Raw genomic sequence first — 24,361 nt, forward strand, 5'->3', positions numbered from 1 at the left:
CGCGCCAGGACACGGTATGGGCCATGGTATTTGGCGAGAAATTTTGACGACAGGCCCGGAGTATTTGTCGGAATCCAGAGCCACACAAGGGAGCCATTGGGGAAGTGTGGCGTTGTTTGATTGAGGTCGTGGCGGGATTTCTCTCTGCACTGGTTGTCAGTTGTGAGAGCACGGGCGATGCGGCGACAGTCTTCGGCGTGCTGGGCGGCTTCAGATAGAGGCGTATACTCGGAAGCGTCGGGTTGGTACGGCAGAATGGTGTCGATGGTAGCAGAAGGGTGACGGCCGTACAGGAGAAAGAAAGGAGAGAAGCCAGTAGTGGACTGTGTTGCGGTATTGTACGCATAGGTTACATACGGAAGCACAAGATCCCAGTTAGACTGGTTTGAAGAGAGGTACATAGATAACATGTCACCGAGGGTACGGTTGAAGCGCTCGGTGAGACCGTTGGTTTGCGGATGATATGCGGAGGTGGTGCGATGAATTACATTGCACTTGGTGAGCAGTGCCTTCACAACATCGGATAAGAAGGCGCGGCCTCTGTCGCTCAGCAATTCGCGAGGGGCGCCATGACGAAGGATGAATCGGTTTAAAATAAACGAGGCAACTTCGGAGGCTGTGGCAGCTGGAAGGGCGGCGGTTTCGGCATACCTTGTCAAATGGTCAACCGCGACGATAGCCCAACGGTTGCCGGCCGAAGTGTACGGAAGGGGGCCGTATAAATCAATGCCGACGCGGTCAAATGGGCGTGGCGGGCAGGGTAGCGGCTGCAATTCTCCAGCAGAACGTTGAGGTGGCGGCTTGCGACGTTGACAGGTAAGGCACGAGCGCACGTATTGGAGGATGAAGGTGTACATGCCACGCCAATAATATCGTAGCCGGATGCGAGCGTAGGTCTTGAACACTCCGACATGACCACACTCCGGGTCAGCGTGAAAATGGGCGCAAACTTCCGAGCGAAGGTGACGGGGAATAACTAGCAACCACTTGCGGCCATCTGAGCTGTAGTTGCGGCGATAAAGGAGGTTATCACGAATTGAGAAATGGGAAGCATGGCGGCGAAGAGCACGCGACGGAGAAGCAGCCGTAGGGTTTGTGAGGAAGTCAGGAAGAGAAGAGATCCATGGGTCGGCACGCTGCGCCGAAGGCATGGCGCTGATGTGAAGCATCGGTGAGGAGGCGTCTAAGGTTGAAAGGCTCGAAGTATTGGCTGGGAGTGGGCAGCGCGATAGAGCATCGGCGTCTTGATGTTTGCGGCCAGTACGATACACGACGCGGATGTCGTATTCCTGGAGGCGAAGGGCCCACCTCGCGAGGCGACCGGATGGGTCTTTCAGAGAGGACAGCCAGCACAGCGCGTGGTGGTCGGTCACGACTTCAAACGGGCGGCCGTAGAGGTAAGGGCGGAACTTGGTAAGGGCCCAAACTATCGCCAGACACTCTTTTTCAGTGACCGAGTAATTAGATTCAGCCTTTGTGATCGTGCGGCTGGCATAGGCAACGACGTATTCGGCGAAGCCAGGTTTACGTTGCGCGAGTACGGCGCCGAGGCCTACCCCACTGGCGTCAGTATGGACCTCGGTGGGTGCGGTCGGGTCGAAATGGCGAAGGATCGGTGGGGCAGTGAGCATACGGCGCAAGGAATCGAAGGCGTCGTCACACACTTGGGACCATTGCGAAAGATCGGAACTGCCGGACAGAAGTTGTGTCAAAGGTGCAGCGATTGAGGCAAAGTTGCGTATGAACCTACGGAAGTAGGAGCACAACCCTAGGAAGCTGCGCAGTTCTTTGATAGAAGTAGGTCGAGGGAACGCAGCCACAGCACGAAGTTTAGCCGGGTCCGGACGGACACCCTCCTTGGAAACAACGTGGCCTAAAATGGTGAGTTGGCGAGCGGCAAAATGGCACTTCTTTAAGTTGAGCTGGAGGCCGGCGTCAGAGAGGCAGGTCAAAACGTGCTTCAGGCGGTAAAGGTGAGTGTCAAAGTCAGGCGAAAACACGACGATGTCGTCGAGGTAACAGAGGCAGGTTTTCCACTTGAGACCACGCAGAATGGTATCCATCATCCGCTCAAACGTGGCGGGAGCATTACAACGACCGAAAGGCATCACAGTAAATTCATATAGGCCGTCAGGTGTTACAAAAGCTGTCTTGGGGCGATCGGCCTCTTCCATGGGTACCTGCCAGTACCCGGAACGTAAATCTAAAGAGGAAAATATCTCGGCACCTTGCAAGCAGTCTAGCGCGTCATCGATGCGTGGCAGGGGATATACGTCCTTGCGCGTAATCTTGTTAAGGCGGCGGTAGTCTACACAGAAACGGATGGAGCCGTCTTTCTTTTTGACAAGCACAACTGGCGAAGCCCATGGACTGCTTGAGGGGTTAATCACGCAGCTCTTGAGCATTTGGTCGACTTGATCTTCAATAACTTGGCGCTCGGGTGCCGACACACGATAGGGGCGCTGCCGTAGAGGAGCGTGGGCACCTGTGTCTATGCGATGTGTGACAGTCGACGTTTGGCCCAGTGAGCTGTGATGACAGTCGAAGGAGGCGCGGAACTGGTTGAGCAAGTCGAGAAGCTGCGTGCGCTGCTGCGGTGGAAGATCTGCGTCGATGGAGCGGAGAAATAATTCGGTAGATGAAGGAGTGGGTGTAGAAGATGGTGGGCTGAGCGCAGCGAGACTGATGTGCGATGAACCGGCAGTCTCCTCATGGGTTAAAATAGCCGCGACAGGTTGGACACTGCCGACACATTCGCCACGGCGCAGAGCACTAGGGTAGGGAAACGGGTTACAGACCCACAGTACGGAAAGGCCAGCAGAAATAGTCAATACGGCGTAAGGCAGAGGAAGGCACTTGCGCCGGAGGAAAGTATGGGCTGGCGTGAAGAGAACAGTGTCATCACAAGAAGGAGCACAAGAGAGGCGCACAAGGACGGAAGAGCATGGAGGCAGGTCGATGTCTTCGGTGACGAGGGCTTTAATACATGGCGGTGAAGGAGCAGCGTCCGGCAGGGATTGGGGCAGAGCACAGAACCCGACTTCAGCGCGAGCGCAATCGATGACAGCGGCATGACGAGAAAGGAAATCCCAGCCCAAAATAACAGAGTGAGAACAACACGGCAGTACGACGAACTCGATCGTGTAGAGGACATCCTGAATTAAAACTCGAGCGGTGCAAGCTGCCGACGGCTTGATGTGCTGAGCGCTGGCCGTGCGCAGCGAGAGACCGGCAATTGGCGTCTTAACTTTCTTCAAGCGGCGACAAAGGTTTGCGTCTATTACTGAAATTGCGGCGCCAGTGTCTACAAGGGCCATGACAGAAATTCCCTCGACCGAAACGTCAATAAGGTTCGCAGGGGCCAGCTGAGGTCTTTGGTAGTTCGACGAGGACGCAGTTCTTGCATCAGGAACTGCGACATCTAGTTTTCCTCCTGAGAATTACTTGGGCGGCGACGCATCGGAGAAATGGAGCGTCGTCGCGGCGAAGGGGAACGGCGGTCGGTAATCGCTGAACGGTCGGGGGAGAAAGGACGCGGGGACGCACGGGGCTCAGCAGACACGGAGTACTGACGCGCTGGAGGCCAGTACCCGACCGGCGGTGCCGAAACTGGGAGACGGCGACGGCAATGGCGGGCTACGTGGCCAGGCAATCCGCAAGTGTAGCAAATAGGCCGGTTATCCGTCGTGCGCCAAGGATCTCGGTCTCGTGGAGATGGGCGCAGATAAGGGGCCGGCGCTTGTACGGGCACTGACATTATAGGGTACGTAGGCGACCGAGGTTGTGCGACGACTTCAGCGTAAGTCATTGGACGGGCGACCGGTTTTGGGGCGACGTTGCCATAATTGAGAGGGGTGGCGACTGGTCTTGGGGCGGCGTCAGCGTACGTCAGCGGAGCTGCGACAGGTGGTGATGAATGCGCTGACGGAAGCACCTCAGCAACCTGCTCTCGAATTGCATGTTGGAGAGCCGGGGCCAAATATGGTGGCGACCCTTGAGGGCTAGGCAAAAGCGAAAGCTGACGGGCCACCTCCTCACGTACAAAGTCCTTCATTTGCTGCAGCAGATAGGAGCTGTCAGCTGCGGGTGCCAGTCCAGAAAGTGACTCTGGCTGAGCTGAGTGCTGACGAGTCAGGACCCTCTGCTTACGCAGCTCCTCGAAGCTCTGGCACAGCGTGATGACTTCCGAAACGGTGCGCAAGTCCCGAGCGAGCAGCATTTGAAAGGCGTGAAAAGCGAGGAGCATTTGAAAGATCTGCTTGATCTTGTCAGCTTCCGGCATGCTGACGTTCACTCGGTTGCAGAGGGCGATTACATCTTCTATGTAGCTAGTGAAGCTTTCGCCGACCTGCTGCGACCGTTCACGCAAGCGTTGTTCGGCGCGAAGTTGTCTGACAGCTGGGCGACCAAACACTTCTGAGAACTTCGTCTTGAAGGCTGACCAAGTCGCAACGTCCCCTTCATGGTTGCGGTACCATAAGTTTGCGACGCCGGTAAGATAAAAAATTACATTGTTGAGCTTTGTCTCGTCATCCCACTTGTTATACAGGCTCACCCGCTCGTAGGATGCGAGCCAGTCTTCCACGTCATGGTCATCTGTGCCGCTGAAGATAGCCGGGTCCCTTTGGCGAAGGGAGCCGCCACAGATGACAGTCGGTGGGCCTGCTTGCACGGCTTGGTGTTGGATGTCTACAGGCATCGCAGGTGTCGGAAGAGTGCGGCTACGGAGCTCCAGAGCCGATATCGTTACCCGGCGACTCCACCAAATGTAGGATGGGGGTTTGTTAAAGGCACTGGGACCTCATGAGCAGAGCGGCAACAGTCCGTGGTCGGCGAAGGCGAGAACACAGCACGCGCAGCGATGGCAGCGCCGCCGCTAAGCAGAACGGTCGTCTTCGTCTTCACATTATTATTATTATTATTATTATTATTATTATTATTATTATTATTATTATTATTATTATACTGACAACTATGTTGTCCCTGTACGTCTCGTCTGAGCATCGCAACTGGGACGCAGTGTTACCATATGTGACGTACGCTTATAACACGGCAAATCATGAGGTAACCGGGTATTCTCCCTCCTATTTGCTATATGCCCGAACTCCCCGCGTTTTCCTCGATACCATCTTCCCGTTTTCTCTCAACGCCAACGCGTCCGTTGCCCAGATACTCTGCCGTGCTGAAGAAGCCCGTCGTATAGCCCGCTTACGTACACTGGCCTCTCGACGCCGCTCGAAAGAGTACTACGACCTACATTATTGTGCAGTCACTTATTCTCCTGAGGGCTTTGTCTGGCTTTGGAAGTCAACCCGCAGGAGAGGATTATATCAGAAGTTTCTGTATAGGTACGGTGGCCCCTTCGTCTTGTTGGACCGACTGAATGACGTGAATTATGTCATCGCCAATGTGACGACAGATAAACGCCGTTCCGGCAAGGCACAAGTCGTTCACGTGGCCCGCTTGAAGCGCTGCCATCGTCGATCTGCCTGGCTTTCTCGAGGACGGGAATCGTCTGCTCCCGGGGAAAATGTTACGCCGCGTAGCGGCTCACTGAGGAGTTCGAGGAAGAAGAGGGAGGCACGCGCAGACTGGTCTAGGCTCTGAGCAGTTCCCGTCCAGTTTTGTTCCGTCGAGCTCTCACCTGTATTAAACGTACCCCTTTCATCCGCTACATAATGGATAATTTCGACGGCGCCTTCGGCAGCGCAGCTAGCGGGCGGCAGGCGAGCCGGACCACAGCGTCGGGCCAGCGGCAGCTGCGAAGCGGTTGAGGCAATAAATTTGCTCGTGTCACAGTTGTTACTTCCTCCAGCAAATCAGTGTTTGCCATCGATACTGAAAAATGATGCTTTTGCACATTTATTATTCCAAGGCCTATTATTCACGCCAAGAACAATCTTTAGCGCATTTATATGACGCCGGCAGACGGGATCCAGGCTGGCCGACCGGCCGGAAGGATCCGCGTACTTGACTTTCGCACAACAAAATAGAAAACAGCCATGCTACCAGAAAGGCTGCCTCCTAGCTCCGAGCAACGACAGCATGCCTGTGCAAGAGTGGAGCTTTTGGCAAAGACGCCGCCTGCGGGAACGCTGGGCGACGAACTGCGTGCTGCTCCCTGGCTGCCCTGATCGTCGCTAAGCCTATAGGACGCTTCGGGACTGGCCAGCGCTCAAATAAAGGTGCTTCACTCGGCACCCCTTTACTGTAAACCCGTCACATAAGAGAAGATATGTTCAATTTCCGCAACGCTTTCAGCAGCGAAGCTAGACGATGGCAGGCGAACCGCAGCAGTCAGCAGCAGCACCAAAGCGGCCATGGGATGAATCTTGCTTGTATCCCAGTAATCACTTCTACCAGCAACTGGGAATTCAACAAAGATCGTCAGAAATGATGCATTTTTGACATGCATCTATCCCAGTCTTTGTTATGAACGTAAGCAAACAAAAGAACGTCTTGCTGGGCAAGTTGGTAACTCTTCATCTTTGGTTACAGGCGCGAAAAAAGACAGAACACAAGACAGAAAGGCGAGACTTAAGCGCTTCGTCCCATCTTTCTGTCTTGTGTTCTGTCTTTTTTCGCGCCTGTAACCAAAGATGAGTAAGCACACAACACTATAGCGAATTTTTCTGACGCCGGCAGCAAGCATTCAGGCTGGCATGTCGACCCCGAGAAGCGAGCCCCTACGTTATCACGACGTTGGCGCTGTCCGCGCTCCCATTCGCTTCCCGTCGTTGACTCCTAGCTGGTTGGACGCAGGCTACGAGCTGCGATCGAACGTTGCGACGCGGTTCGCAACGGCGTGCCGTAGTGAATCGCACTCACTTTTCGTAAATGAGCCTTAAGCAGTGTTGTCGGTAACGCGTTACAAGTAACGGCGTTACCGGTAACGCCTTACTTTCTTCGGTAACTTAGTAACGTACTCGTTACCATTTCGGAGCTGTAACGGGTAACGTACTTACGTTAACATTTTCCGGTAACGCGAGGTGTCACGTTACTAGTTACTTTTTATTTCAATTGTCCCCCTCGGCCTCTTTTCCAGAAAAAAAACGCCGAAAATGATGTTGCAAATAAACAAAACCTACGGGTGCTCTCGACGACCCTTGTTGCGGCTCTCATACATGCCAGAAAACACCTGCCCTTGAAGACGCACACAACTAAAAAAAAAAAGCACGGACACGCATTCACACACTTGTCTTCACCCCAAAACCACTCACACACACAACTCTCTAAAGAGATGACGCTTGCCGAGTGTGAGGATCTGTGGGATTGCAGGTCTTATTTTAAACAAACACAAAAGTACAAACAATAAGCGAGGCGGCTTTTATCGGAAAGGAAACCAATTTCAGTATGAGAGCGAAGAAAAGGAAAGGAACAAGAGAGCAAGGCAGCAACACACGGGAAAAACACACGGGGGAACAGAACAAAGTGCTTACGAAAAATGCAGAAAAAAGAAAGTCAAAGAGGAAAGTCACACTACTTGTCTTATTCGAGCAACGAGCGGGGAGGACTGGCTGGGTGTCGGGCAGTCAAGAAGTCTCTTGGCGTTCCAACGTCGATGCAACGCTACCGCAGCGTCAGCGTTCGTGGGCTCCCGGCACGGTTCCCAGGTCTGGTATCCCGGAAAAACCACGTAGGCACCAGAGGCGGCCTGTGTGGAGCAGCTGACGGATGGACGGAGAAGAGTGGCGCCTGGGCCTGGGGGTTGAGGTCTCGGCGATGGATGTCCAGGTCTGGTGGCCCGGACGTCTGCGGCTGAGGCCCAAGCCCGGAACTCGGGGAGCCAGCAGAACTCGTCCACGTCCGTCGCCCACCGCGCTCTTCTCTTCTCTCTCACGTAATCCTGTTCGACCTGTCCCGGCGTACCCCTCCGCACGCGCTCCTCGTGCTTTTTCTTCTTCTCCTCACGAACGCCGCTGGGTGGCGCTATCTCCTTATACCGAGCCACCAATGGACCGTTTGCAGAAATCTGTAAGTCAGTTTCTCCGTAAGCTTGTTTTCCAACCAAAAGGTCTCGTTCCCAGGCGACACTCTCGCATTCTTTGTGGAAGCAGTTCCCTCTTCTGCGTAAACTCAGGAATGTCGCCAGTTTACTTCAAAATGGCCCCAAGAGAGCCGTTGAAAGAGTACAATGGTACAGCACAGAAAAGGGGATTGCAGTCAACTGGCTGTAGCACCGAAGTAGAGGATAAAAGGAAATGGGCCTTTGTTAATTCCTGTGCCGGCGGTAGTGAGCTACCTCACACTAAACTTTCTAAAAATTTTCTGCTCAAAAACACTGTCGTTCCAACTTTCTACCGTCATAGCCATACCCCCGTTCTCTCCTAGCCAGAACAAGGAACAACGCACTCCCCATAGCACTGTGACTAAGGACGGCCTCCCTCCTTTTCCTGCCTAGACTCTGTTGCAAGCAGAGTGCGACCATCCGGAGTTTCCATTCGCTTGAAGAATATGAGCGCGTCGTCAGGGTTTGAGATCTTTTGGTTGGAAAACAAACCTTGCAGAGAAGACGAGTTATAGGTTACAGTTACAGCAAAGACGCACTGATTAAAATTTATGGCCACGGACTTGAAGGAATCATATTCTTAGCGGTAAGAAACAGACACAACACCAAGATACACACACACACAGGACACCCGCTAGACTTCAACTATCTTTACTGGACACTTGTACGACATAAATATGTATCACTGAGCACACGCAGGTGCCTCGTCATCCGCATCAGGTCTAACTACGCCCTCCCCTCTCCTGCAAGGCATACGGTTGCGCAGATAAACAATCTCTTTTTCTGCCAACGCCAGGGAGGGTGTGCTTACACACATGTCGCCCGCCTCTTGAATACGAAAGGCTTCGATAATTTCCCTTTCTTTTTTGTCGGCTTCCACATGCATCACAGACGTAGCGTCATATACAGGGATACAGCCTTTACAACTTCTGCAATGCTTCACCAATTCAGCTCCACCGGCCTGTGATGAAACATCCCTTCTGTGCTCTCTAATCCTGTCGTTGACACACCTTCCGGTCTGGTCAATATATACCTTGCCACAGGCAAGTGGAATGGTGTATACCACTCCCGTTCGGCAGGTTACAAACTTCATTTGGTGCTTTTTGCTGCAACACGGCTACTTCGTTTCAGTGACTGCAGAACATAATCATACCAGCTTTTCAGGGGCTGTCAACAGAACACCAACACCACACTTCTGGGCAACTTTTTTGAGGCGGTGGGATAGACTGTGGACGTACGGTATTGCGACCCGCCGCTTAAGCCTTTCTTCACCTGCCTTCACTTTGGCACCACCAAGCTCCCGTAGTAAAGCTTCGACCACTGCATTCACCGATTCTAGAGGGTAGTCCGCCTTGTCCAAACGGTCAACCTGCTCTTGCAGACTGGCTTCCATGTTATGCGGGCAAGACTTCTGCAGAGCCGCACGCAGGCTGTTCATCACAATGCTCACCCGTGATGAATAGGGACACTTCTAAAAACTGGATAGTATCATTCACTGGAAGTTCATGAGTGAACCTAAGCCCATCTGCACATCTGTGAAAAACAACTAAAATACCAGATACAGAAGAGGCACTTTCCTGGAGGCTATTCAATTTTACAATCACCAGATAATCGTCTACATATCTGAAACATTTCACAACACTCTTATCTAAACCCTTAGCAGTGCGCTTGTCACAATGGGCTAAAAATATATCACTAAGCATAGGCGCTAAACAAGACCCGATACATATTCCGTCCTTCTGAATAAAATAGTCATCTCTGAAACACACCACAGTTGCTTTCAAATAAAAGGATAGCAATTCCAAAAAACTGTTTACTGACAAACCACAGGCGTTCTGGAAGTCTACCGCACCCCCGTTTTCTATGAGGTCACGGACAGCATCGATTAGTTGTGGCTGCGGAATACTGTAAAACAAATCTACTACGTCAATAGAAAATGCAAAGTTACCACATGGTGTTTCGTGCTGCTCTTTTAGGTAATCAACCACTTCCATCGCATTCCTGACCCTAAAGGGATCAACTACTGTTAGAAGCTTCAGTTGTTTTTGCATGAACCTTGAAAGCACCCCTTGCCAGGATCCCTGCTCTGAAACAATGGCTCGAAAGGGCAGTCCTTGCTTATGTGTTTTAACTGAAAAAAAGATTCTTAAACTATTCTCCTCAGCCCTGTCCACCTGTTTTTTCAGCGCAACCAAGTTTAGCTCCTCACATAAAACCAAGCCTTCTTTCTTTAATTTCGCAATTCTCTTTTCGAATGGATCGAAGTTCTTACATATAGCCTCTTTCGCTTTTTTCAGAAACATATCATTTGGAAGTACTACAAATCCCCCTTCTTTATCAGCTATTAGCAAAGCAAGCTCTTTGTTCTTTAGAAATTCGGTTGTGCTTCGAAGCACTTGTGCAGTGCTCTTAGCAGGCTTCTTTCTAGCTAGTACACAGTCCATGCCCTCTGAAATACACCGCTGTTTCTCTTCAGGCGCAACATTATCTGCAGTCTTCCTAACCATAGACACAAGACTTACAGGTTTTTCTTTGGGCTCCACACAGAACTTCGGACCGCAGCGCAACACCTTTTCAACATCCTCTGGCAACTCTTCATTTGTCAGCAGGGTTACATTCTTATTCTTCTCTTCAGTACACCCCTCTCGTTTCTTCAAGGACAGAAGGCTCGGGAGACACTGTTTCCAAAGGAATTCTGTACCCACAGCTGCCTCCTGGAACCAGGAACGTAGCATGGATCCATTGGTGTACTGGCAGCTTGACCGGGTGGCCGCATAAACACGCAGGCATACTTGGTGGAACCGAATCTGTCTCCACAAATCTGCGCGAAGCATCTTGACCATTCTTCTTGCAAGTCCTACGGAAGGTTGGCAGGGCAGGAACAACCGCTGAACCTCCAGGGGCACCAATCCATTCTTCAGGGCGAACGACATAAACCTTGCACGGCAGGTGGTAACAGCGATGAGGTTGATATACATAACATGAGGATGAGAACACAACGGCGAAAGGACAGGGCCCAAGGACCTAGACAGAAACTTCGTTAAAACATTAAGTTGGGCTAGTTGGTAACGGCTTGAAGGAATCATATTCTTAGCGGTAAGAAACAGACACAACACCAAGATACACACACACAGGACACCCGCTAGACTTCAACTATCTTTACTGGACACTTGTACGACATAAATATGTATCACTGAGCACACGCAGGTGCCTCGTCATCCGCATCAGGTCTAACTACGCCCTCCCCTCTCCTGCAAGGCATACGGTTGTGCAGATAAACAATCTCTTTTTCTGCCAACGCCAGGGAGGGTGTGCTTACACACATGTCGCCCGCCTCTTGAATACGAAAGGCTTCGATAATTTCCCTTTCTTTTTTGTCGGCTCCCACATGCATCACAGACGTAGCGTCATATACAGGGATACAGTCTTTACAACTTCTGCAATGCTTCACCAATTCAGCTCCACCGGCCTGTGATGAAACATCCCTTCTGTGCTCTCTAATCCTGTCGTTGACACACCTTCCGGTCTGGCCAATATATACCTTGCCACAGGCAAGTGGAATGGTGTATACCACTCCCGTTCGGCAAGTTACAAACTTCATTTGGTGCTTTTTGCTGCAACACGTCTTCTTCGTTTCAGTGACTGCAGAACATAATCGTACCAGCTTTTCAGGGGCTGTCAACAGAACACCAACACCACACTTCTGGGCAACTTTTTTGAGGCGGTGGGATAGACTGTGGACGTACGGTATTGCGACCCGCCGCTTAAGCCTTTCTTCACCTGCCTTCACTTTGGCACCACCAAGCTCCCGTAGTAAAGCTTCGACCACTGCATTCACCGATTCTAGAGGGTAATCCGCCTTGTCCAAACGGTCAACCTGCTCTTGCAGACTGGCTTCCATGTTATGCGGGCAAGACTTCTGCAGAGCCGCACGCAGGCTGTTCATCACAATGCCGCGCTTCACTACCTTCGAATGAGCCGAAGCGTAATTTAAAACCTGTTTTTTGGACCTCGGCTTATATGCCCAGCACGTAGAATGCCCAGCACAAGAATATGATTCCTTCAAGCCGTTACCAACTAGCCCAACTTAATGTTTTAACGAAGTTTATGGCCATGGAGTAACGGCAAAGTAACGTGCGATACTTTTTTTTGGTAACGGTAACGGTAACGCGTTACCTTTTTTTGTAGGTAACGTAGGGCGGTAACGCGTTCTTCTTTCCTTAGCGTAACGAGTAACGTATTTAGTTACTTTTTTTCGGTAACGCCTACAACACTGGCCTTAAGGCATCGAATCGGCGGTCTTGTACTCGGCGTGGCGACGGCGGAACACGCACCGGCCCTAGTCGAGAAAACTGGGTCAGGTTCGTCACGGACTAAACATATGAAGCGCTGTGCAGGAGGTGGTGTGCCCAGTGTGTGTCAAAAGGTGCCTCCCACCTATCTGCTCGGACTAGAAGAAACCAGCAGTGCTTTTGACTGTTGTCTGCAAAGCAACCCTAATACTGAATTTTCGCAGAAAATTGGAGACTGAGCTTAGGCGGCGCAAACGGGGAAACGTACTTTGCCTGGGGGGCAGCTTTTACGGTGCACTGTTGGAAAAAGGTCCATTCTCTTCCCCCCACCACCTTCTTCGTTTAATGGCTTGATGGGGGTCAGTTCATTTTTTTCGCTCCCCCAGCTTTGCCTGAGTATCCACAGAAAATTTTCAGCTCTACCTGATGTACACAGAACTAATACTTTCGTGTGGCTGTGCAGTTTACACACCTGGAGGGGAATAGAACTTACCTCCTTTTTGTGGTACTTAAGTGCCGCCATCTATGGACGTAAAAGCTCAAATCTGAGCTGCCTTGGAACTGGAGAGCCTTCTTACGCGGCAGCACACCTTTATAAATGATCTGTTTGTTCTTACGAGGAACTTTTAAAAACGCTGCAGTCGCGACGCGCAAGCAGGCATGTCACGTGGTACTTTTTTGCATTTTTAGGGCTTATGTAGTAAGCGGAAAAAATAAAGCGTAATGGATGGTATGTTACAAACTGTTCATTCGGATGTTGTGCGGACTTTTCTAAAACTTTCTCATTAGAATTTCTCGCCTATGTTTTTTGCTTGCAAAGTTCGTTAAATATTGTCGCTAATTATCGAATGTATATATTTATTTTTCATTTATTAATTTGTTCATACTGTTAGCCCTTTTTGGGCCGACGCAGGGTAGCACTCGACCCATGGCAACACGAACATAGGTGCACAATACACAGGAGACCCTGAACAATGCGCAAACAGAACTACACTCACGAGTAACAGCCATTTACAAAGAACGCTTTGCACCACAATTAAGCACATTACAAAAAATAGCGTGATTGTCCCCAAACTCTATCCGGCAACAGGCATTCGGTCACGTTGTCTTAAAGTGCTGCGGCACATTTTTAAATCGTGGCCGGAACACCGTCTACACTCATCGCTGCAGGTGACGTGCACCTGCTTGTTTTGTGCAGTTCCCTCCCATCCGCATCGCCGCGACGTCGTGCCTCCTGAGCGGAACCATTTTAATGTCTTTTGTTTGTCGTTCGGAAGGACACATTACCTATTTGTGCGTCTTTTTTTCTTTCTTATTTCAGGCCTAAGGCATTATCATACATGAATTACCATTTGCTATTCTCGTTTGATCGATAAATAATTTATAACCGAATTTTTTCTCGTGCTGTTGTGGTTACAACAGCCGAACGATGATTGTGACGTCAAAGGGAGGTCATAGGTGACGTGAGGCATCAAAACTACAATATGCCTTCTTACTACTTCTACATTCGTTGCCATTCAGGCTCTTAAGGATGGCTGGCTTCAGCACTGTAGGGAATTAAAATGATGAAGCAGCGATCATGTCTCAGTTTTTCCATGCCTTACCTGACATATAACCACACTTTGACGTCACCGCCATCGTTCGGTTTTCTAACGCGAAACCGAAACAAGAGGATAAATTATTTAGCTGTCCTAGGCAAATACCGCATGGTGATCCATGCATAGTAGTGTCTTGCGCATCATTGTAAAGAGGAAAGCATACCACCAAAGTTTACTGTCTGTACTCCTTTAAGCGGGCAAGTCGATGAATACTTCCTAGATGTACGTGCGGAGCGCCTAAGGTGCCTCGATGCACGCGAGGCCTGTCTCCTCGGCACGCGAGGCCGAAGCGGTTGTCTCCTAGGGTGGAGACAACCGCGTCGTCTGCTACGGCGTCTGACACACTTGTTCCCACTCTATTCATCGCGCTCCGGGAGCGCGCAATGTGGCCGAACGTGGTTCCTTGAAAGTAAGCTGTTTTGCTCACGGAGCTGCACGTATCAATTAAACAGAAAGTGGATGACTCACCACAGAACGACATACGTTTGCGATGTCAAGGACCTCTGTGGTTGCCTATTATAAGGCAGTTATTTTTCGGGAGCACGCGCGCGCGGCACACACACACACACACACACACACACACACACACACACACACACACACACACACACACACACACACACACACACACACACACACACACACACACACACACACACACACACACACACACACACACACACACACACACACACACACACACACACACACACACGCACGCACGCACGCACGCACGCACGCACGCACGCACGCACGCACGCACACACACACACACACACACACACACACACACACACACACACACACACACACACACACACACACACACACACACACACACACACACACACACACACACACACTGGCTGGCTGGCTGGCTGGCTGGCTGGCACTCTCGTCGCGGTGAGTAGATGCACGTGAAATTCATGTCTTGAACACACATATCACCACATACTGGAGTAGGGGCTCCATGAAAACATAAATATAGACCGCGGAAACTGTGTCAACCGTAGGTAGTGCACAGGCGCTCACAGACAGGTATTCAGGCCTGTTTCACACAACAATTTGAACACGGCCTTCGTCACACACCACCAATCAGCACGTTTCGCCCTGGCGGCTAGAAGAGTTTCTTCAGAGAGAGGGCGAGAGTCCAGTTGTCTCACGGACACCTACCCGTCTGTCCAATGTATCTCTTTCCACATGACAGAGGTATCTCATATAGGACGCCCGTTTTACAGGGAACGAAGCAGGTCTCATGCCTCTTCTTGCACGCGTCAGTGCCAGTGCTGCGCCCGTTTACCGTGGGGCATAGCCGCGACAACTTATGAGGAGCAGAGAACACGACTGGGACGCCGCACTTCCCTGCAACCTTCTTAAGGCGGTGGGAGAAACCATGAATACAGGGAACGGAAACAGTCCTTGCTTTCGGGCTTGCTCTGGGCTCCCTATTTCCCCCTTCTCCACTTCCCGCAACAGTATGTAAGCTGCTGAGGCCAGAAGTTCGTTCGGGTAGCCCGCGGCCCTTAGGCGCCCGAGGTGATGCTGAACACTAGTGGCCATAAGGTGCGAACGCAACTTTGTGAGAGCAGCGCGTAGGCAGTCAATGGCGATTCTCCTTTTCGCTAGCTTCGTATGGGCCGAATCGCATCATAAATGTGTGTGGGCACTTTGGCAGACTAAAGTGCGCTAGGCGAAAGCCTTTGTCGCGCTACTTCGACTGCCAATGACTGCCTAACGACAACCAACGCTGACGCTTACGTTACGCGCCTCGGCGGCTTGATGTTCTACACGCTTCCGTTGGGCCTCTCTGGCTTTGGTACCGGGCGAAGCGGCTTGACGCTGTTAACGCCATCGTTCAGCCTCCCTGGCATTGCTGCCCGGCGACGCGTTCAGCCGCCGCTGACGCATGCGGTCGTTGATATTTCGCCGTTTCGTGTTGGAAGAGTCGCCCTTCCTCTGCTGAGCCGAACCATCTCTGCACCGGTTGGGAGCCATCCTCCTCCACTATAGCTGCCGCGCACCGACTGACGACGGAGCAGCGCTCGATTACGCCGCGCCGACCTATCGACGAAGATGACGTCACTTTTTGGCAGCTGCGCTCGTAGATGAGTCACTTCAGGCGCTGGATGTAACGCCGGACGGATGGATGAGCCATTAAAGGCTTTCGCCTTAAAACTTCTTTTTGGACTGCGGCCTGTAGCTCCAACATACTTGTTGCTCTCGCAAAAGGAAGCACACATCTAGAAACTGAACGCTCTTGTTCTCTGGCTTCTCAAATGTGAATCGAAGCCTTTTCGCACAATTCCTAAACACGTCAATCACTCTTCTGACCACATCGCCCCTATCTTCAGTTGAGTCTGACCGGACAACTCCTCGGTAGTCCTCCACATATAAAAAAATCTTAGGTATTATGGCTGTGTCAGTGCACGTGAAAATTCTTTTGTCACATTGGGATAAAAAGATTGTGCTGAAAACAGGTGGTATGCGCGAACCGATGCACACCGATGCATGAAAGGTTTTGCCGTTAAAATCAATAAAAGTAGAGGAAAGATAACATGATAACGGCGTCATGGAGTTAGCTCCATGACGCCGTCAATAGATAAACGTGCAGCGTTCTGTAATTGCACAGGGCGTGATTGTTCGATAAAATCTCGAACTGCGATTAATAGGTCCACCTAGAGAATGGAGTAGAAAGGCGTTCAAGATAAAATTTTGAATGGCGCATTGGACCAAACACAGGAAGAGACGGATACAGAAAAAGCCTCTATAGAAAAGGCAGTAACCGCCTCCGAACGGCTGTTACGCTGCTGAAAGTAGGCCACCACCTGAGCCGAATTTGCAACCATGAAAGGATCATCTATATCAAGAGATCTGAGGTCTCTCTGCAGAAACCTAGTTATCGCATTCTGCCAAGAAGAACGCTCAGACACAACCGCTAGGAAAGGCACATTCAGTTTTTGCTGTCTTTGCTGTGTCACAGTCAGTCTTTGCTGTGAGGAAGATGTCAAGTGAATTTTGCCAAAAGCAGACACCGTTTTTTGAAAACTTGATAGCGGAAACTTTTCACAGGAGGCCAATGCTTTTCTCTCTACTCTGTTAGAGCGCCTTTGACAGCTTTAGAATCCTTAACACTTGCTCGCTCGCCTTAGTCTTATTCTTTGACATGACAGTGAAAGCCCGTTCATCATGCGTGTATCTCCTTCCTTCGTCCTGTGTTTCTTCCGCTGACAAAAAAACAAAATGAATTCTACGTTTGGAATGTACTTGCCACATCGAATATCGTACAATATTTTGCGAAATCTATTCATGTGAAAGTCGACATTTTATAGGGCCTTAAAAATAATAATGTTTGCTACACTAAACGAAAGGCGCAGTAACTGTCGCTCTGTTTTTCGAGGACACCTCAAGCGCGCCGTGGGTGAAGCACCAGAGCAGGGAGAGAGAGCAGTGCCATAGTTAAGGGCTTCGGAGTAATTTCGACCAGCTGCGGATATTTAACGTAAGCTGACATCGCAAAACACGCAGCCGAAATTTTTGTTCTGCCTCCATTGAAACGTTGCCGCCACAGTCGGGTTCGGACACGGGTACCCCGGTGCAGTAGTCGAGCGACTTAACCACTGAGCCACTGGAGCGGGGCGGCGTGTAAGAGCATTTTTTTAACCTGCTAAAAATGTTTGGTTTAAGCGCAGCCGTTAAAAACCCCCAATCAAACGAACAATTCCAGCCTATTGAGCTGAGTTGGTAGAAAGTTCGAGCCGCGTTAACTGATTATTTGTTTTTCCATTACACCAAACCACTTAAGTGGAAATCACTGAAAGAATGCCCAAAAAGTTTAGACTAGTGAGGAAAAAGCTTTGCAACACCACTACAGAAATTTATTGCAACAGTTATGCGAAACATGGGAAGATGCTCTAGAAAAAAACTTATATAAAGAGCACACAAGCTTTATGTACACTATCAAAATTGTGGTTTCACTGTAAGTTGACTTACAGTGACACCACAGCCATTCTTCGCGGCCATGGTGCTACTATAGACCTCCGAAATCGCTTGGTGACGTTTTCCAGCAAAATGGTCACAGAAAAGCCTGAACACCAGGGTTCCCGCTCCGCACTGCGCGTCGCCGATGACACCTTCAGGTTGGCACCACGCGCCAGCGTCCCTGTTAGAGTTACTGCGACGAACCACATCGGGAACTCCGTGTTGTCGAGCCTAAGGTGCCCCTTGTAACACACTCTGCGAAATTTCTGAGGCACAGCGTCCTGGCCCTCCTTCATGATAGGAGGTACTTATTACTAATTTCTCCAATGAACATCTTCAACGTTTCCGCGGCACAGCCTTAGCCTGCGTCGACCACGATCAGCCCGAATGCTTTCCTTGTGTGGAAACTCCGCCTAGTGTTGAACCAGAAGAGCTGGACGACGTCGACATAAATTAAGGCCTTCCACCTGCTGACACCTGGAAACTGCAGGACCTCTTGCATGAGTATGGTGTGTGTTTCGCGTCGTCGTCGCCTAAAATGCGACAAACGTCCAAAGTTAAACACAGCATTTTCACGCATGAAGGCGCTCGGCCCATCCGTCAGCAGCCATTCGTGTGCCCCCACGGGAGAGGGATGCTATTCAAAGGAAGGTCAGCAAGATACTCGCATACGGCGTCATCCAACCTTCAAGCAGTCAGTGGTCGCCTCCTGTCACCCGCGTGAAGAAGAAAGACGGAAAACTGCGCTTCTGCGTCGACTACCGGAAGCTTAACAGCCTAACCAAGAAAGACGTATATCCGCTGCCGCGTATCGACGACACTCTCGACCGTCTTTGGCGAGCCAAATACTTCTCTTCGGTCGACGTCAGACGTGGTTATCGGCAAATAGAAGTTGATGAGAGCGCCGTTGACAAAACTGCCTTCGTCACGCCAGACGAGCCCTACGAATTCCGGGTCCTCCCATTCCTGCTGCGGTCTTGCTGCGCTCCTGAAACATTCCAAAGAATGGTGGCCACCGTGTTCACCAACCTGAAGTGGAAGACATGCCTTGTTTACATAGACTACGTAATAATTTTGCCCTCAACGTTCACGTAACATCTGCACTGCTTCAGAACTGTCCTCGAAGCCGTTCGATATGCCAGCAACTGCCTCAAACCACGAAAGTTTCACTTTGGGTTCACCGAATTGATGTTTCTCGGGCACGTTGTGAGCGCTGACCGCATCCGAGCTGACCCTGAGAAACTTGTTGCCATGGCTGCATTTCCGGTCTCCTCCCACGACCGGAAATGCAGCCACGACGGTTCCGGGACCTCTGCTCTTACTATCCTCGCTTCATTAACAACTTCGCCCCGCTCTCCAGCCGTCTGACACTCCTAACTGGAGATGACAAATCATTTTCATGGGGCAGCGAACAGCAGACGGCTTTCGACGAGTTATGACGCCGGCTGTACTCGCCTCCGATCCTGGCGCATTTCGACGAAGATGCCGACAAGCAGGTCCACAATGAGGCCAGCAATGCTCGTGGTGGTGAAAACATTTATTTTGAAGAGACAGGAAGTATGTTTGGATCAGCCCGCAAGGACCGATTCTTACAAGAACTAGGTGGAAGCCCCTAGTTTGGGGCCCCAGTGGCGGTGGCCGCCGCCAGGGCACGCCCGACTCAGACTTGTTGGGCCTGTAAGCCGTGGTAGCCGAGCAGGGCCGCCTCCCAGTCCTCCCGAGTTGGTTTGGGGATGGGGGGAATGGCCGGGTTGAAGTGGCAGGTCTACACCATGTGATAGCTTTCCGAAGGCTCCGCACTACAGTGCCGGCAGCTGCCGCTAAAGGAAGGGTGGAGATGTTTTAGTGCTGCCGGGCACACCAATGTATTGGTGACAAGGCGGAGAAGCCGCTGATACGCCTTCTTGAGGCCTTTACATGGGTGAGGGTAAAGGCGATGCCTATCTTGATAGTAGATTGTAATATCTTTGAAGGTATAGCCCGGATTATAATGGGGTTCTTTATCGGGTGGGGAGGAGAAAACAGCCGGGGAAAACAGCGCGCGGGCGGCTGCGTCTGCTGCCTCGTTTCCTGCCAACCCCTGATGAGCAGGGGCCCATATAAGGTAATGGTGTGCGGGGTCCGTATGCCGTATGCAATTTTGGTAGATTCGATAGGCTAGGAAGGCAGTGCAGCCTTGTTCGAGGTTCGCACAGGCCTCTCGCAAGTCGGTGATTATGTGTTTTGAATCGGAATGTGAGGCCGCGATAGCAATCGCGACCTCTTCTGCTTTTGTTGCACTGCGGGCTGTGAAGGTGAGGCCGCTAACTGCGTTGCTGTTGTGAACTACCGCGACGGTGTAGCATCCCCCGTGGTGAGGGACGGAGGAGTCCACGTAGTATATACCTGTTGTGTTGCTATAATGTCGGGCTAGGGCTTCCGCTCGTGCCAGGCGCCGACCATTATGGTCTTCGTGGGACGTTGTCTGGAAGAGTTCGCACATGGTGGGCGCGTCTCCACAGTTCCGCGATGTGAAACCTGTCTTCCATGGCATTGGTGTGTTGGATATGAAGTCATAGTTGGAGCCTTTCTAGTTCCGGGTCAAGAAGGACTCGGCAAGTAATCGCCTACATCCGCCGCGCACCCTCGCGCGCTCAATCGAAGTTCTCGAATACCGAAAAAGAATGTTTAGCTGCAGTCTGGGCTGCCGCTAAGTTCTGTTCATACCTGTATGGGAGGCCATTTCGTGTCGTCACCGACCATCACTCGTTGTGCTGGCTCAAAAATTTAAAGTACCTTGAGGTCGCCTAGCATGTTTTGCATTACACCTGCAAGAATTCGATTTCAATTTTACCTATAAGTCCGGCCGGAAAAACACAGGCGCCCGCCGAGCGCTCCCGTCGAACCTCGTCCGTAAAGCACCACCGACGTCGATACCTTCCTCAGAGCAGTCAGATCGTCCGACCTCGTTTTCAAACAGTATGACGATGCCGAGATAGGGCTGTTCATCGACCATCTCGATGGTGGGCACCCTGCAATACTCCGGAGCCTAGCTCGTGGGCTATCATCGTTCTGCCTCCCGAGTGAAGTGCTTTATTAGAAGAACTCTACTTCAAATCCGGAAATTTACCTGCTCGTCATATCGTCTAATATAAGGGGCGAAGTCGTCTTTGCCTGCCATGACGAACCTACTTCCGGCCACCTTGGTTTCACTCGCAGCCTGCTCCAAGTCCGGAAGAGCTATTACCGACCACAGCTTACCTCAAGCGTCAAGCGTTACGTCAGGTTATGCCGGCAATACAAGAGACGAAAAACAAATTGCCAGTGGCTTAGCTCAGCTACGCCAGGACATACGTAGCGAAAGCAGTTTCGGCTACTGAGATTTCGGTAGCGGCACGCCGTCGTTGTAGTTCACCAGCTTGGTGGCGTTTCCTCGCGAGACGTTCCTCTCGTTGTTCGGGCGTCTCGGCCGCCCGCTCAGCTTCCTCGCCTAGTTTTCACGCTGTCGGCCGGCCTTGTACCATGCGACGACTTGTGGATCGGAAGACTCAGTTTCACGGAGCCCTTACTGCTGCTGTGACGAGCGATGGCGTCCTTCGCATACACGTTCCTGCCTACCCTCTATTGATGGCACTGCTTTTTTATCCAGCAGACAGGGTATTGTATAGCGCCGCTGAGAGGACAAGGGCAGCCTATAAACCTATTTCCATCCACCGCGGAAGTCGTTTTGCCTTTCTCCATCTGTCCTTACCTGGTGATGGCATATTGATCAAAGGGAGGGGGGGGGGGGGGGCGATGACGTCTTTCGCGGCCGGGTACCTGCCAAGAATTTCTGCCACGGCTTTCTGATGACGGCGGAGTTTGCGCTCATTCAGCCAATAGTGCCCTCGAATTAAAAAGCCGCGATCGCCTAGTACTGTCGCGCACTGGCCATCAAAGCTGATATTAAGCGCTGCCGCGGGTTCGAATCGCTGTCGCGGATATTTATCTGATTTATTTTTATTTTTTTTGCGCCTCACTTGGCAGAAACCCACAAACAGCGCAAGATTTGCTCCGGGTTCACCCATCAGAATATTGCTCTGGCACTAATCACATCACTCTTCATTTAAAGTATTTTTTTTTCTCTTACAACAGTATAACAGAAAGAACTCTGCTCGTAATAGGTTGGCGTGAAGTAATTTTGCTGTGCAATTGTGGCGTCATTTCTTAAATTGCTAACAGGGTTGCTTGATGTTTATGTTCTCATTTGTTTTTTTGCGCAGGTCTCTGATGTCTTCCGACACGGTTCCAGAGACGGTGGGTCCCGACTGCCTCGACGCGATCTGTGCGCCGCAGCTAGTGGAACTGCGCCCCCTTGAAAGGGCACAATAAACCCTTCCCAATAGCACCCATATGTAGATTACAGTTGAAATGACCGCTAAAAACTTAGGGAACAAAATTCGGGGTTGGCGACCGATTCTGCCCGCACGAAGCGCATTTGGAATGTAAAATTATGGATTCGTGTTACACAAAGCTGCGAGAAATGGGAGGCAGCTAAGCTCTGGTTTTTAGGGTATGACTTAATAGTTTTGATGAGTCCTGTCAAGGGCTCTAACTCGAGAAAGCCAGTGTTCCTTAATAGATAGGCATCTTTTTTTCATGGGCAAATCCCTCACTTTCTTTCTGCCTGCTGAAACTTTTGTTGTTTTATTACGTTCGATTCCTGAGCACCCATTCGTGGGCTAACCTCTAATGGCGGTTCCGTTGCTTGTGGCCTCATTTTCCTGGGCAAGATTTTCGCCTTACTGAAAAAATAAAAAAAACGTTATTCTTTGTTGCGTCGTCCTCTCTATGACTTTCCTAATAGCGCTACACCCAATCCTTAAGTAATGAAAGACCAAATAGCCCTGCACCAAGTTGTAGAGAAAGTATCTGCTGTAGCGCTGCCTGGTCATGCACATAGTCATCATCATCAGCCTGACTACACCCACTGCAGTGCAAAGGCCTCTTCCATGCCTCTCCAAATAACCCTGTCCTTTGCCAGTTGCGGCCACTGTATCCCCGCAAACTTTATCTCATCCGACCACCTAACTTTCTGCCGTCCCCTGCTACGTTTGCTTTCTCTTGGAATCCACTTCGTTACCGTTAAGGGCCAGCGGTTATCTTGCCTTCGCATTACATGCCCTGCCCAAGCCCATTTCTTCCTCTTGATTTCAACTAGGATATCATTAACCCGCGTTTGTTCCCTCACCCACTCCGCCCTCTTCCGATCTCTTAACGTTACACCTATCATTTTTCTTTCCATAGCTCACTGCGTTGTCCTTCACTTAAGCTGAACCCTCTTTGTTAGCCTCCATGTTTCTGCCCCGTAGGTGAGTACTGGTAAGATACAGATGTTCTATACTTTTCTCTTGGGGGATATTGGTAAACTGCCATAGTAAAGAGAAGTAGTATGCACATAGTAAAGAGAAGAAACTCGACAGCCCTTAGCTCTTATCTGAAACTTTATGTGGCCGCTGGTCTGCTGAGAATCCCTAGGAAAATATGATGCGCGGTCTTTCGCAGCATCTTCTCTGTCACCACTAGCTGATGCTGCTTGGTCTTCGTCTTTATCTGGTGATTCCGCTTTGCAGCGCATTTAAGACTATTGCCCACCTGTGGCATAGACGGAATTTAAATAGGGTCATTCCCTAAAACATAGTGACTGGCTAGTTGGTTCTGCATTCTGGAAAATTGCAGCGCAGCAGTAACAAGGACGAGACGAGAAGGACGCAAACACAAGCGCTGCATTCCCCATAAGCCGCAGGGTGATGAGAAACATTCCACCCATCAGTGATCAAAAATACCGCACCAAAATGCTTGCGCGGTACTCCGAACATAAAAAAACATGGGTAGTTAAAGCACACTTCAGGGAAGCCACCAATTTCCTGCTCAGACTTGATCCGAAAAGTTCCTTCCTTGGTCCTTGCGGTCGCATCTTCAGGCTGGTGCTTAGCTTACAGAATTATATGCAGGCAGTCAAAAAAAGGAGGATTCGTGCCGTCGGGCATGTCCAGCGGATAAGCGATGAAGCCGATCGCCGGAGTTTTAAAGCGACAAAATTGAAAGCATGAAAGGTGAAATGTAGAGCTATTTCTCTGTGTGAAGAGCATGGTTAGGTGAAGCTCGTTAAATGTATTCGTGACTGAACGTAGAAAAATTTGTATGTATTTTTCAGCTCAAAGACTCTAAAAACATAAAGAGCATAGTTAGCGAACTATGTGCTTGGCAGAACTTATTGATTCGTTTCGGGTTCTTTTTTGGTTCGTTCGGACATTGGTTCGTTTTGAAACTGCTGAATACGTTGCTGGTAGCGTGTCCTCTTTCTCTGAGGAATAGCCTCGATATCATTGAATTTTTGCTTGACAAGAAGACACTGGGCTGTGCTTTTTCAGTGGATGTTGTCGACCTTTTTCACTCAGTTCTGCAGCGAGTGTTGCAGGCCGCTGTTTAGACCTGTATTAAGGCGAACGGCCCGGCCACTTTCC

General features: G+C 50.6%; 1 protein-coding gene across 3 annotated transcripts in view; it reads left to right on the forward strand.

The window, feature by feature from the left end:
* The window catches only part of LOC149367588 (uncharacterized), a 1,242,925-nt gene extending 1,219,114 nt beyond the window's left edge, over positions 1–23,811 (forward strand). For all 3 annotated transcript variants that reach the window (XM_089556290.1, XM_089556305.1, XM_089556318.1), the window contains one exon: positions 22,118–23,811. In XM_089556290.1, coding sequence (XP_089412416.1) covers positions 22,118–22,226 — 109 coding nt within the window. In that variant the 3' untranslated portion in view covers positions 22,227–23,811. The remainder of the gene's footprint in view (positions 1–22,117) is intronic.
* The last annotated feature ends 550 nt before the right edge of the window (positions 23,812–24,361 follow it).

The sequence above is a fragment of the Amblyomma mixtum genome, chromosome 1 (genome assembly GCF_055824585.1).
Source record: "Amblyomma mixtum isolate Tamu chromosome 1, ASM5582458v1, whole genome shotgun sequence".
Lineage (NCBI taxonomy): Eukaryota > Metazoa > Arthropoda > Arachnida > Ixodida > Ixodidae > Amblyomma > Amblyomma mixtum.